Raw genomic sequence first — 14,872 nt, forward strand, 5'->3', positions numbered from 1 at the left:
AGAAATACATAGTTGTCTGATAGATAGATGTAGTCCGTGAATACTCAGATGCAAAATATAAATATCAAAGTGCCTCTTAAGCTTTTAAACATCATCAAGAAACGGAGAAGAGACCTTAACTATATAACTTTAGTTTACGATTCTATTTTATTTTACCAATTTTAATTCACTCTTAGTAATTATAAATGAATCGAGTGAATTTGAGCCTTCCTGGACAATCTGTTTCTACAGAAATAAATCTTGATTGACCTAGACAACTCTGAAGTCTATCAGGTTGTCTCCGCCTAACACAGGAATAATGGCTAGTACAATATTCCCCTAAGAGAGTACCTCCACCAGACCCTAAGAGTTCTCAGTGTCTAGCCCACCCCCTCCAACCGAGACCATCATTGCAACTGATATGACTGAGGGGACCGTTGAAGAAGGAATAACTATAGAAGCATTAGCTGCCAATATCATAACCAAACTACGAACTGTATCATGTTCAGAGGCCAGGGCAGCCAACAAGGTAGAAGAATCTCTCTTAGCACAATGAAGTCACCGAGAGAGGGCAGAGATGTGATGCTGAAGGCCAGAGACTTTGGCCTCCAGGGTGAAGTTCTTCTCTACGACACAAGATAAAACAACCAATGAATGGAGAGCCAACATGGCAGACGAGATAGAGGCTCGCTTTACTATCATGACTATGAGGAGGCGATCGAAGTGAACAATTGTAAAGATATATAAGAGGAAGTAAAAACCTCCAGCAAACGTAGAGGAGGAGGAATAAGAATGATGTCTAAAAAGGTGATTGAAGTTAAAGACTTGAAGCCTATCATGAAATAAAAATCAAGGGCTCTGATTAATCGAGACCAAACCTTCATGTTCTGACACAGGGTGAAAGAAGGAAGAGGAAAGTACTTAGAACAAAGTGTGAAAATCCTATCCTCCTTGGCTGTACTGGCCTTCTTATATAATGCTCTTTCCACTTCTAGTCATATGACCCCAACTGGTCACATGCACAAAATCAAATCATAACAAACTAGTCATTTGACCAAAGTAGTCACATACATAAAACCCATGACCTCATGCTAAGATCATGTGCGAAAACCCTTAAACCAATCATAATGAAATAAGCAAGTCATATTACCCAAAGTCATCATATGCATAAAACCCATGATCCCATAACAAGGTCATGTGTGAAACATAAATCATATACGCAAGGCATACCCACAAGGTTTACTTGCAAGGCACACTCGCCCGGCCCATATCTCATGACTTATAATCGAGTCATATGTGTAACATAACAAATCATAATATAAACTAGTCATATTACTTGAATAAGTCATATGCATAAAATCATAACATGCCTATAACTCATAACTATAAGTCATGTGAAAATTCTTTCCCTGCTAAGTCATATTCATGACAATTGTCTAGAAAGGCTCAAAATATATACTTGTTTTATTTATGACTACTAGGAATAAGGTGAAGTAGGTAAAGTAGAATAAAAACGTAAGAACAATATTATATTGTTAAGGTCTCTTCTCTATTGCCTGATGATATCTAAAAGCTTGCAAGGCACTTCGTTATTTATATTCTACATCTGAGTGTTCACGGACTACATCTATCTATTATACAAACTATATACCTCTCTGGTTATAACTTGCAATGTTGGGTATTCTCTAAAGATATAAACACCTGGAGACTCTGAAAACCACTACATCCTCTTCAGTAATTAGAGTATTGGTAACTAGGAACTATATCATTCCCAATAGTAATTGTCCAATCTTTAGAGTCATTAGACTTATGACCTAGTTCTCAAGTTAAACTGAGTTGGCCTCAATTATCTCCCTTATCAATAAAATCATCAGTTTCATCTGTGGGTTATATTCCTAGAGGTAGTTGAAATTTCAATCTTCCTAGGTCACCAGACTTTTAATCTCTATAACTCTGCATTCAATAAATGGATATCTTCCGGATATCTTTCAACTAATTCGTGGGAAGCCATTCTATCCAATTGGCAGATAATCCCTCCATCAACAACTCTTAGTTTCTCTGGTTTGCAGGATTTCAGTTGCTGTTCTAGTGTTAAGAATTATTCCAACAACTGTAACGCATTCCTAGGCCCAGTTGTAACACTCCGTGAAAAATATTGACTTCTGTGGTAGTATTTCTCAAAGTTCTAGATACTTGTAGTTATCATAGGGTGGGTGCAAATGTATTGACCTCTTGTAAAGATTCTTTAATATTCAATACTATCTCTTTATATGAAAACATCCTGTTACCTATGGCTTTGCCAAAGTTGTCATGACTTTGAAGCCCAATAACACTCTGAGTAGTTGGCAGGCTTACTCATATTACTTCTCAGACTTAGTCAAAGGTCCTCCTTCATATATCCTACCAGCAGAATCTAGTCAGACTAACGACAGCGATGTATACGGTATTATTCTTTCACCTTAAATTCTGTAACCCTATAGTTACAGGATGCAATTGAGATAAGTACATACAATGATGTGCGGGCCTGTAAGGAGGCTGGAGGAGGATGTTGGAGACTAGAGATTCTAATTCTGAGTGGAGTTATCCTGCTTAGAGTGGTTCCTAGATATCAAATCCCAGTATTCCAAACATAGAATTAGCTTCCACCTAACGATAAAGGAGAATATTAAGGAGTATCTTGAGTGGGATTAGTCTTTTTTTTATCATTAACAATGCTAAGACTCATTTGCCTTTTAGGAGATGGCTCAGAAGTCAGGAAATTACTCTTATGGAAATTCCAGCCTATTTACCAGATCTCAATCCAATTAAACATATTTGGACTCTGGTGAAAAATAAGCTTCAAAGGCATTATCCTGACCTATATCTCATGAAGGGTTCTGACAATGAGGTCAAAAAAGCTATTGAGTAAGCTATTACTACTTGTTGGAAACTTCTTGACCTAAAGATTTTTGATTCTCTAGTAGGTTCAGTAGTGGATAGAGTTAAAGCAATTATTAAAACAGATGAATGGTACATTAAATATTGATTTCTACTATGTATTTACATTTTTTCAACTTTTTTTGTTATTGTGATATTGAGGTTGGTAAGGGGGTAGTTGCTGTACGATCAAGTTATTTTTCTGTTTGGTAAATGTAGTAGGTTAATTTTGTTAATGAACACTACTAAACAATTATGAGAAAGATAGATATCCAGCTCTGTTTATGGCACTATGAGGATGAAATAATAAGTCCTAGATAAATTAAAGGTAAAAAAGGTGTTAGTTAAAACTACTGGTTTGGTTAAAGCATTATTTATTTCAATGGACTATATGTCATGAAGAGCTCCGTTGGATAGAGGTCACCGTAGAGGAAAATAGTTAGTTGAGGGATTGGATACCTTCTTCTCAAAGAGGGATCATGTCAAGTTTACCTCCTAGGTTGCTAACATATTTGAATTCTTCAATGATATGAAATTACAGGCAACTGTGATAACTAGAAGAACTTTAATGCTTTGTTGGTATCACGCTAGACATCAGGGCTTTCCAATTGGAATTGAGGAGATCGTACAAGGAGAGGGGGTGGGAAGAAAAAAGAAAGATTTCTGGATAGTGGACTTTTAGAGCTTTAATGGCTAAGTCCCCAAAAGGATGTAGTCGTCTTCCTCTTTCTGCGACAATGTCGTTGGGAGGTGCAATTCGACGTTCGATATCGTATATACTCCAAGCACCGCACCCACAGTCCCACAACCACTACCACGAGTCGCAGTAGAGAGACCTTACGAAAGCCGGCTTGTGGGAAAGAAGAGAAAGAAGAAGAAAAGAAGAGTTCCTGGACTAGAGGAGGATAATAAACTTGCGAGTTTTTATTTGAATGCCCGGCCTTCCTTAACGTAATGCCTTACTACAGTAGTATACCATCCTACCAGTAATTCTATGACACTACCGGCAAGCAAGCCAGAAACACCAACGCACACACGGCAGGGATGGATACCACTAAATTATATAAAACTCTAGAGATGAGCAAAGCTAACTGTGAGACAACAACTGCTTTATCCATAACCGGAAGAGTACAGTACAGTACAGTACAGGTACAGTACCCAAGAAAATCTGCCTACAACGACGTTCCAGCCACCATTCATTACCGGTACTCCGCGCATAGCACTACACGGTTTCGCCTTTAAAGTAGTACTGTACTGTACTGTACTGCGCTTGCCCGAGACACTCTTTTTTTTCCCCCCCGCTTTCCATGCCCACTATGATACCATAACCATATACACCGCGCACAGTGCAGTGCTGTCCTGCACGGTACAGCACAGCACACCGCTTATTCCCCGCACCCGCAATCATTTCCAACCCTTTTATAACACCCGCTTAGCATATGCATAAGCATAAGCGGTCATCTCGCACAACAAAACGGCCCCCAGTACGGTATATATACAAAACGGGTTTATAGGATTGGTGCAGGGCAGGATGGGATGGGATAAAACTCAACCATATATAGCGTCAGCTGTCCATATATCCATCTTAGCTGCTTTGTAAAAGATGGAGTGTTCTCTCTTTGTGGTGTCGAGGCTTTGTCAAGAAATACTCTTTTTTTTTTCCCTTGTTTGGTAATCTTTATCCTGTTCGGTAATTGGGTATGAGCATACGGCACCCGTACTGCGTGGGGGTGTGTAAAACTCAATCGTATATTTCATAAATACAATACCTGCCTCACACACTTCCTCATTCACTACCGAACGTGCAATTACCAAGTTCCAACAAAAAGACATTAAATCCGCAGCTATTTATCACCCCAACGAGCTATCTAGCTAGCTACCGATAGCGTATTGCTACGTATAGTATGATACCAGTACACTTATCCTTATAAGCCAGAATAAATCTTCCACCACTCGTATCCTACCCTATCCTATCCTATCTTATAATAACATATAATACCACTGACGCATCCTATCCAAAGTCGGAATGAAGGGGGAAAAAAAGTGAAAATAATAAAGAATCGCCCGACCAACCAACCTCCTACCGGGGGGTTGCGTCACAATATCAAGGGATAGAGAAAGGGGAAAAAGAGATCATTACAGGTCAAATACTCCACTCAATCCATTCCGCGAAAACTTCAGGGAATGGAGCTGCGTGGGTTTGAATGGAATGGAGTAGTAGGCAGGAGAAGGTAGATATGTCACATACCAAATATGAATGGAATGGAAAAGACATAAATAAAGAGTACACATTTCCCAGAAGAAAAACTCTGACATTTGACGAGTAGCAGGCGGAATATTTGCGGCACAAAGCAGAAAGAAAGAAGGGAGCGAGGAGACAAAGAAAAGTAAAAAGGAAAAAAATCCGATAAGCGGAATTTTTTAATTTTTAATTTTTTAGAAAATTTTATATAAAACCCGAATACGCTAGCCGGAGGGGAGAGGGGACTAAAGGACAAAGAAACAGGAAAGGTATGACAACGGGGATATTATACCATGTCGACATAACAGGACTACGAGAAAGTCCTAATCCGAGCTCTTTCTCCTCTTACGAGGAGCCTTTTTTTTAGGAGTAACCTCATCGGAGGCTTCCTCCTCTTCAACCTCCACGACCTTCTTGCGACCGGCACGCTTTCTCTTAGTTGGTTCAGCCTTGGCTTTTGCACCGACAACGGCAGGGGCGGCGGCAGTGGAGGTGCCGGAGACGGCAATGGAGTTGAGTGCCTTTTTGAGATTGCCGTTGGTGGCGGCAGCCTTCTTAGACCTAGGAGTCCCCCTCTTGCGAGGGGGGGGAGTCGGGGATCTAACGTCTTCCTCCGGCTCTTCCTCTAGCTCCTCCTCCTCTTCCTCGTCTTCTTCCACATCCTCGGCAGTCAATTCAGCCCTATCGCTTTCTGCCTCTGACTCTTGAACATCCTCCAATTCGGCGTTAACAGGAGTAAAGGTTGCAGAAGATTCGCCAGCTTGAGGAGCCTTAGTGGCCTTATAGAGGGCCATATCCTTCGCGTACACCTCACGGTTTTTCTGGTAGAGGTCTTGCCAGGCCTGCGTAATGCATTAATCAACAATTAGCCAATTCAGTATCCTCAGCATGGACATGCGATCTCACGTACTTTCTTCTGATCCTCCGGAGTCTCAGACCAACGCTTAGTGAGCTCAGCTAAAATATCTTTGTGCGTGGCATTCGGTCCCAGGTCCGCCTTCACGGTATCTCTGCCCTGATGACAGAACAACAGATAAGCAGTCATAGGTCTCTTCGGCATCGCGGGATCGCGCTTTGCGCGTTTAGCTCTCTTTTTAGGACCTTCCGGCTCCTCCGTAGTGCTACGTTGAAGGGCAATCTGGGACGGTTGCTCTGTTCCAGAGCCGATGAAAATATCGAAAAAAGCTAATCCTGTCCGAGACGCCTCATCGGCGGCATTGCGCAACAAAGTCATCGCAGTAACAAACTAGTAGCCATGTTAGCGACAAGATCCTGAACAGGTCTTCATTCGAAACAGCTACTGCGGAGGCGACAGTAGCGCCGTGATGTTCACGACAATGACGACGACAGCACAGAAGCCGATCGCAGGGTGATCATAACAAGAGATATGTAAGAGAATGTGTCGGGACTTCAGAGTCTGGAACCCAGTACCGTATGGGTGGTGAGAAAAAGAGTATCGGAAATGAAATGCATCTCAGTCGCACCGACAGATAGATATCATTGCTCCTGCGCCAGAAAAAGGGAAGAGGAGAGGGGTAGGAATGGGATATATGGAAGTGGAAAGGGATGAAATAAACATGAATGCTTAACAAATGAAAGGGAATAAGGCTTACTGCATCGCGTTTGCGACGGAGTTCATCGATATCGATCACTGCCGGCGCGATGGCTTTTTCCTTACCAGGCCTAGCCATATCGTTCGATTAAAAGAGAGAGAGGTTATCGAGAGCGCGTTATATTTTCTATCCCCTCAATCGGATTAGAAGGCGTTATTTATTTTGACTCAAGGGGGTTTTTGTGGTAGACAGCAACTAACTTATCGGAGTGCTGTACTGTACGAGTACAGTTGTGGTTGTTGCTGTGGGAGGGGGATTTGTTTTAGAGGGAGTGGGGAGGCTTGAAGAGAGAGCTTTGGTACGGCGAAGAAGAAGAGGGGGGCGAAAAAGCGGTCGGGTGGGTGGGTAGTTGGGAAATCTCAACCAAAACTGACTCGAGACAGCTCACGCTTTCAAGAACAGAAAGTGGGAGGTCGGGAGGGAAATGTGTGTGTGAGATGGTGGAAGGAAGGAAGGAAGGGAGAGGAAGGCTGGAAAGATTGGGCTGGAATAAATGAGAAAGGATGATGGTGGCACTGTGTCCACTACCGTATCGACACCCCAAATGGTTACTTATCGGCAATAGAGTGCCCGAAAAATGGCAACCATTGTTGACCCTTAGCCCAAGGTAGCCTGAAATTTGTGCGCGTCGCTGCCTACACCTCAGCCAGTGGTTGGTTCACAGTGCGAGCAGCACACTTTTAACATGGCATAACAGATCATGTCTATCGACCACATTACCACCTCACCATTCTCACCCTCTCCAATGAATGACCTGTACAGTACACTACCGATTTCTCTCTTCATATTTACAGAGTTTGTATTCCTCCCTCACCACCTCTTTTGTAGAGTTGTTTTTCTTGGCACGGTACTGTACAGTACTATACAGAGGTCAGAGGTTCTTCAATGGTAAGGGAATGTGACAAAAGATATCGTAGTCAACTCGGTATTCGGGTTGGTTGCACCGTTGCCTCGAATGCCTCCCCACTTCCCACTGTATCACACCAACAATCTCGATTCAAGGCACTTTGGCTTCCGCTGCCTACTTTCAAGCATAACAAATGCACTGCCATTTTTCGAGTATCTATCTTCCTCATTACCATACCATACTCCTGTATTCCTCTATGATAACACCAACGCAGGGTGTGCGCGGTAGTGGAAAAAAAAAAAAGAAAAAAAAAAATCCCCACACGACCTCCAATTGGTGAACTTGATCAATCTTCATTGAAATTCATCGCTAGACTTCAAAACGGTTATGCTTTTTCTCCCCTTCTCTCCAAATTTCATTCCGCTACCATGCTCGAGTACTATATCGTAATACGTTTGATAAATCCCATATAATAAATAGAGCATTATCGAGTGCCGGTAGTCCTCTTTTTTTTTTTTTTTTTTTCGTCAATACAAGATTGTCGGTATGATAATATAAGGGAGTAATTATCATTATACCTCCATTATTACTCATCCACCCATCTATTTATCTATTTATATATGGCAACTGCGTTCACAAAACATTGGTTAAGAAGAAAGAGAGAAAGAGTCAGAAAATACAATATCAGAGAGCACAGGATGAAAGCGACGGGAATAGTGTACAGGAAGAGAATATTACCGGTAACTAGTACCAGTCATACCAAATCACTCGACATCACTGCACACTTACCCGATGAGCCCTGCGCACATCTCAGCTCCCCAAGCGCCGTAATTGGCACTACCCCGATAACCATTTATAAAATAAAATAAAAACACTATCATACTGGGTGACTCGGGTACGGTACAGCGGTTGACATTCGTTTTACGTTTCCCAACACTCATCATCGATCTCATCGCGGCAAAAGCTAGCGGAGTACCGTTGGGAGTATGATACACGCAACTTGACGGTTGAGTTTCCAACACTTTTTGTATCTTCACACAGAGTCACTTCTGGGACACGACACGATCGTGCCGCACGAGCATTCGGGAGGGGGAGATGTTTTTATTTTCTTTCCTCTTTTCTAACCTCTCGAACTGTTTAAGTGTAAAGGAGGAAAGCATGTATAGGTATCAGGACCAAGCTATATGGGATGTTTTGGGTTACAGAGCTTGTATCGGTACTCAGCTATCAGGTATGATACCCGTTCCGAGCAGTGGTAGTGGTGGCCTGAAGGAGCGAAGCGGGCAAGTTGTAATAGGATCGAGTAACACCTACACATATATGCTATGCACAGCAGAGATACAGTACGATATTTTGCTGATTCCCGTACTAACACAAATCACTCAATTTACTTACCATACTTGCTTACCTACTGTTCCCCAGATATGAACTCTGTCTCTCCACGTCACGCAAGTGTGTATTAATTTTAGTAGCATATCCAAACACGTGTCATGCAAGTTTTCTTTATTTCTTGTCCGGGGACAAAATTAACTAGCTCTCAATGGCAATGGCAACGCTCCCCTCCTCATCACCCTGCTCCCTCAACACTTCCTAAAGAAATTGTTCTACACCAACCAAAACTAAACCAATTTACTTAAATTTTTTTTTTCAATAAACTATGCCTCCTATTCTTCTCAGTCATGCCAAACAGCCTATTCCCTCCAAGCACCTTTCTGAGTTTACAAGGGGACGAATCCTCGGGTTACGCGAGCCTCAGATGACAAATCACCAAATTTCCCACTACCTTGACATTCCTCTCAGTACTGTTAAAAGCACATTTGCAAAGAGAGATCAAGAGGGCAAGGAGAATGAAGGTAGAGGAAGACATCCTAAAACTACCAAGTTGCAGGATGATGCTATGGTAGAGGAAGCTCTCAAAAATCGCCATACCAGCTACTCTGAGATTGCTGAGAGAGTGGCTCCCAATGTTTCTGCTAAGACTGTGAAGAGAAGACTTGCACAAAAGCTTCATAAAAAGTGGATGGCATAAGAGAGGATTCATTTAGATGAGGATCTAGCTCAAAAGAGATTGGAATGAGCATTAGCCCATAGGAATTGGACAAGGCAGATGTGGAGAAGGAAGGCAATGTGGGGGGATGAGGTAGCTGTGGAGAGGGGAGGAGGAAAGAGAAGAAAATGGGTAGTTAGATGTCCATGTTAGGAATACCGAGATCCGATACCTAGGAACCACCCTAGGTAGGGTAACCTCTCCCGAAATCGAAATCTCAGGTCTCCAACACCCCCCTCCAGCCCCCTTACGGGGCCCGCGCGTCATCATACATATCGATCTAAGTTACGTCCTGTGAGTATTATACCACAGAATCGAAGGTGTTAAAATAACACCATATACGTCGCTGCCGTCTGTCCGACTGGATCCTGTTCACAGGATATATAAGAGGGGACCTTCGGCTAGGTCTGGGAAGTATAACGGAGTGAATCCGTCAACTACCCAGAAAGTTACTAGTCTTCAAGAATGAGATATCTTTGGCATAGGCCACAAGTAACGGGACGTTTTCGTGCAAAGAGATGATGATGAATAGTAAAGGATCTTAATGAAAGACCAATACATTCACATCCATCCTATGATAACCAGAAGAGTCTGGAACTCCTGAGAATACTACCATCGAACCCAATGGAGTTCAAGGAATGTTACAACTAGGTTCCGGTACATACTGCAACCGAGGGGGTGACTCCCAAACCGGTGACAGTAACCAGAATCCTATTACCCACTGCAACCAAGAGTTACCGACCGAGGGATTATCTACCAACCCTATGGGAAGGCTTCCTGCAGGTAAGTAGGAAGTCCTCCGGAAAAGATCTATCAGTTGGGTATGGAGTTATGAAGAGTTGAAGTTAGATGACCTAGAAAGTCGGTAATAACAACTATCTTCGCAGATGCAACCCACAGACAAAACTGGTCATTTCGTCGACAAGGGAGACGATTGGAGCCAACACAGTTCGACTTGAGAATTGGGCCATTTGTCTAAAAAGACTCTCACCATCGGATAATTACTATTGGAAACAGCATGACTTCCAAATAGTCATATTATAATTATCAAAGAGGGTGTGATGATTTTCAGGGTCTCCAGGTGTTCGCACCTTGGAAGAAAACCCGACGTTGCGAGCTATATTGGAAAAAGGTACATGGTTGTATGTTAGTTAGATGTAGTCCGCGAACACTCAGACGCGGAATATAAATATCGAAGTGCCTCCCAAGCTTTAGACATCATCAAGCAACGGAGAAGAGACCTTAACAATATAATATTGTTCTTACGATTTTACTTTACTTTACCCTACTTTACTTCGCTCTTAGTAGTCATAAACGAAACAAGTGAAGTCCGAGCCTTCCTAGACAATCTCCGTCTGTAAAAACGAATCTCGATCTGCCTAGACAACTCTGAAGTCTATCAGGTTGTCTCCGCCTAACAGTCCAAAAGAAAAATGGAATAAGGATTGTGTTGAACCTACTGCTAGGAAAGGAGAGAGAAAGATTAGTCAGATGATGACTGGTTGTTTCTATGGTCAAACTCATGGTCTTTTTTTACCTGTTTTTCCTGATCCTACTTCTGCTGGAGGTGGAGTGACTGGAAAGTCAATTATTGATGTTTACGATCAATATGACTTTGTAGGGATATGGGAGGATATCAAGGAGCATGTTGGAGAGGAAGAGGTATTTTTGATCATTGACAATGCTAAGACTCACTTGCCTTTCAGGAGATGGCTCAGGAGAAATGGAATTTCTCTGATGGAAATTCCTCCCTATTCACCAGACCTCAATCCAATTGAAAATGTTTGGTCTCTTGTGAAAGACAAGCTTCATAAGCACTATCCTGAGCTGTTTCTCCTGAAGGGCCCTGTCAATGAGATCAAAAAAATTATAGAGGAGGCTATCACTCATTGTTAGGAACTTCTGGACCCAAAGGTTTTTGATACTTTGGCAGGATCAATGGTGGATAGGGTGGAAGCAATTATTAAGGCTGATGGATGGTATACTAAATATTAATTTCTACTATGTATTTATATTTTTTAATTTTCTTTTGGGTTTTCATGATAGTGGGTTGGTGGGGGAGTGTGGTTGTCATCACCGAAGATTTTCCGGCCGTTGACAGCTAGTTAATTTTGTCCCCGGACAATCCTTCCCGCCACCTATCTACTCGAGTGCGGTACAGAGCCTTCTACCGTCGGACGGGATATTTGGAAAAAGGTGGTGGATGAATCGCTCTTGTGCGCTACCCGTGTCGGTCGGTTGCGCGGTGGAATAGCCTATCATTCCACAAGATGGTAGACACTGTTGCACCAGAGAGCTTCGGTTAGGGAACACATGTTGTGGACGGTAGGTGAATCCCGGCCCAACGGTGAAGACGATATACAGCACGCGGTAAAAATTGAAAAGAGGCATGCTGACCTCTCAGGAGAGGGAAGCCGCGATCTCACCGATTACCAATAATACTCGAATACCGACCGATTTACTGCGGTACTCTGTCCTCCCATCGTCCGGGATCCTATCCGCCACAAACGACATCATGGCTCCCGACGGCCGAAACCTGCCCTTGCGGCCAATCCCATCCGGAATTTCTAAATTGGGAATACACCCCCTTCTTGAGGAGCTGTGATACAAGTACGGCTTCCTCTGGTGTAACTATCGGGGCAGTAGGCTAGGACTCATTTATTCTTTTCTGTCTTCACCTACGAGTACCGTAGAGTTGTTGGGAAGTCGGTGTCATTGTCGGAGTTGGAATTGAGGATGCAAATCGGTATCGAACAGCACACCGCAACGTGATTCCCGTCATTGATCTCGAACCCCCCGGATACGTACTTGTATACGGTAGTAGGATCAAAGTCATTACCGGTAATCTTCAAATGGTCTTCCCGAATGCCGATAGTTCGGTATGCCAGTGTTTCCCGAGAGCTTCGAGCGGAGGGTAGGTTTTGTGGGGCCGGCATTATGCTTGGGCGCAGTTCCCGACCCCAAGGGTCCGACAATAGACTACGATACCAATTTAGCTCAACTCATGGACCCCACCGCCCAACGAGTGATTCCCCATGAAAGCATTAGCGTAAGGCTGCCCACCACCAACCTACCCACCGTATGATACTTACTGTATCGATCGTACATAACCCAGGGAAAAGGAAGAGACCGGGCACGCATCACGGCACGCTAGGATTTCTGAAACGTCCATGATGTTTTCTAGCCGCTGGGAAGAAAGGCACTTTTGCCATTTCCGCCCATCACCCAACCGCACTTTTGTTTCTGACTGTACCCATCCCGATACCAAGCTTTCCCTCGCCCCCCACACCCCGGACACAACCGGAGCCTCGCAAGTACCCAGATTGGATTCGGGGAATAATTAAGGTATGATGGTGTGCGACAAGTTTGGGTTTTTTTAGAATGTTCTTTCTGGGCTTATTTGTGGACAGGTGTCATGGATCTACTAGTACTGAGTATTGGCGGGGCGCGGCTCTGGGAGAGGCAATGCGGGTGTGGGTGGTGATATCATATCTACTCGAGTACCGTGCTCCAGAGTTGACTGCGATACCGGTAGAGTGATAGAGTAAGGGTGCATAATGTGGGAGGGAATTGCTGCGGAGAGCGGTAGGGTACTTTACTAGGACGGTACACTTGCTCGAGCAGATGACATATGGTAGCCTTTTTATCGCACGAACGACTGGATGGGTTTTAGATTTCCAAGAGGAAGGGGGGGGAGAGGAGAAACAAAGTCGTGTGGGGCCATGTAGGATTGGGAAATTTGGCTTTTTTGTGAGCAACATACCGGTACAGTACCAGTGCATATATGCTAGTTCCGGTACGAGTTACTTGTACTCGTACATGCGCGAATCAATTGAGGGCGGAGCAATAGTGCTTTTGCGCGGGGAAACATGCTTTGTGGTCCTACTTGTAGATTTGGATGCCGCACATACTGTACAGTACCATAAGGTATGGTTGCGTGAGAAAATGGTTGGAGTCCAGCAGGCAGCAAGCAACTAAGCAAGCCATCAACTAAGACAATATTGAGAAGAAGAAAAGAAAAGAAAAAAAACTCGGATAAACCAACGACCAGAAATTTAGCGATACGGTAGACCAGAAGTACCGTATTGTACTGTACTGTACCAGATAAACCCCGTAACGAGGCTAACAATGCATTCCATCCAAGCTTGGCCCACCAGGAATTTTTCACCTCCAGAAGACAAGGTGTTGAGGCACGAATGCGAGTCTCAGACATGATGACCCCTCTTACTCCTGTCATACGGCAGCGTAGCGATAACCCTAACGGGGGGGGAGGGGGAACTGTAACAAGCAGGAGAGAACAACAAGAAAGAGAAGAAACCTGTCGTCGCGAAAGCTGGTGCAGTCAAAGAAGCTTGGTTGCTCTGCGGCACCGTATGCTGCTGGTTCGGGAGGGAGGCTCATGCCTCAGCCCTTCTTCGTTTTCTGCTTTGCGCTTCTCCCCTGCGGTTTGGGAATTGAAACACAGCCCCTTCAACTCTTTTTTTCTTCTTCTACCTCTCTGCTCTTCCCCAAGAAAATTAAAAAACACTCGATTTCGACAAGCGCGATCAGCACATGCAGCGTATTTTTAGCCTCAGGTCATCTCAGGAAACACTTAGTAATGTCTGCTATTGGGCGCTTTCGGGGTTGGCTTGAGTGGCTATTTTATTTGTCTGGTCTTGGGAAGCGAGGTGTGGTTTTTGCACGTTTTTGGGTGGGTTCGTTACTTGATCCGGACGCCACCTACTGGGATGTCCTTCTTGATTTGGCTCGTGGTGTGTGGGTGGGAAGGGTTGCAGGTGGTGGAAAGTCTTGGTTTTTCCTTTTCTTTTGCGAGTATTTCGTTACCGGTAAGTTAACTGAGGACTGGGGCCCTGGGGGTGGGGGTTTCGCCCGTTGCTTTTATCCATAGTCCTCTCTTATTGCTTGGGGGGGAAAGTTAATGGCATGGTGCCGGTCACTTGAAATCAACGAAAAACCAGCACGAGAATAATGTCCGAAAATCCTTAGCCACAACCAGATCTTTGGGAAGATATGATTTGATAGAAGTGCTCAGGACGCATTCCTATCTGATTCTATGTTTTCTGATTTTCAATCAGAGTAATATTAGTGGAGGTCGTAAAATTTCCAACTGCCAATCTTCCGTTGTTACATTCGCCAAGCCCCACTATTTTGTGTGTGTTATGTAAGCAATATGAATCCCCATCTCCTCACAACGTAGACTAACTATAGAACCAATAACAAACAAT

At 43.6% G+C, this 14,872-nt stretch overlaps 1 protein-coding gene; it reads right to left on the reverse strand.

The window, feature by feature from the left end:
* Nucleotides 1–4,814: 4,814 nt before the first annotated feature.
* On the reverse strand, nt 4,815–7,166 carry GSTUM_00005106001 (uncharacterized protein). XM_002837073.2 has 4 exons: nt 6,951–7,166; nt 6,751–6,876; nt 6,048–6,383; nt 4,815–5,979 (listed from the first exon to the last, which is right to left on the reverse strand). The coding sequence occupies exons 2-4, from the start codon at nt 6,826–6,828 to the stop codon at nt 5,461–5,463; spliced, it is 933 nt and encodes a 310-aa protein (XP_002837119.1). The 5' UTR covers nt 6,829–6,876; nt 6,951–7,166; the 3' UTR covers nt 4,815–5,460.
* Nucleotides 7,167–14,872: the final 7,706 nt, after the last annotated feature.

Source organism: Tuber melanosporum, assembly GCF_000151645.1.
Source record: "Tuber melanosporum whole genome shotgun sequence assembly, scaffold_17, strain Mel28".
NCBI lineage: Eukaryota > Fungi > Ascomycota > Pezizomycetes > Pezizales > Tuberaceae > Tuber > Tuber melanosporum.

What these genes read in the sequence shown, in the direction of transcription:
- GSTUM_00005106001 (XM_002837073.2), bottom strand. Translation starts at nt 6,828, where the DNA reads ATGGCTAGGCCTGGTAAGGAAAAAGCCATCGCGCCGGCAGTGATCGAT. An exon ending in TCCGTCGCAAACGCGATGCA is followed by an intron (nt 6,384 to 6,750) that starts GTAAGCCTTATT and finishes CATGGCTACTAG; the next exon opens with TTTGTTACTGCGATGACTTT. An exon ending in CTCCGGAGGATCAGAAGAAA is followed by an intron (nt 5,980 to 6,047) that starts GTACGTGAGATC and finishes TGCATTACGCAG; the next exon opens with GCCTGGCAAGACCTCTACCA.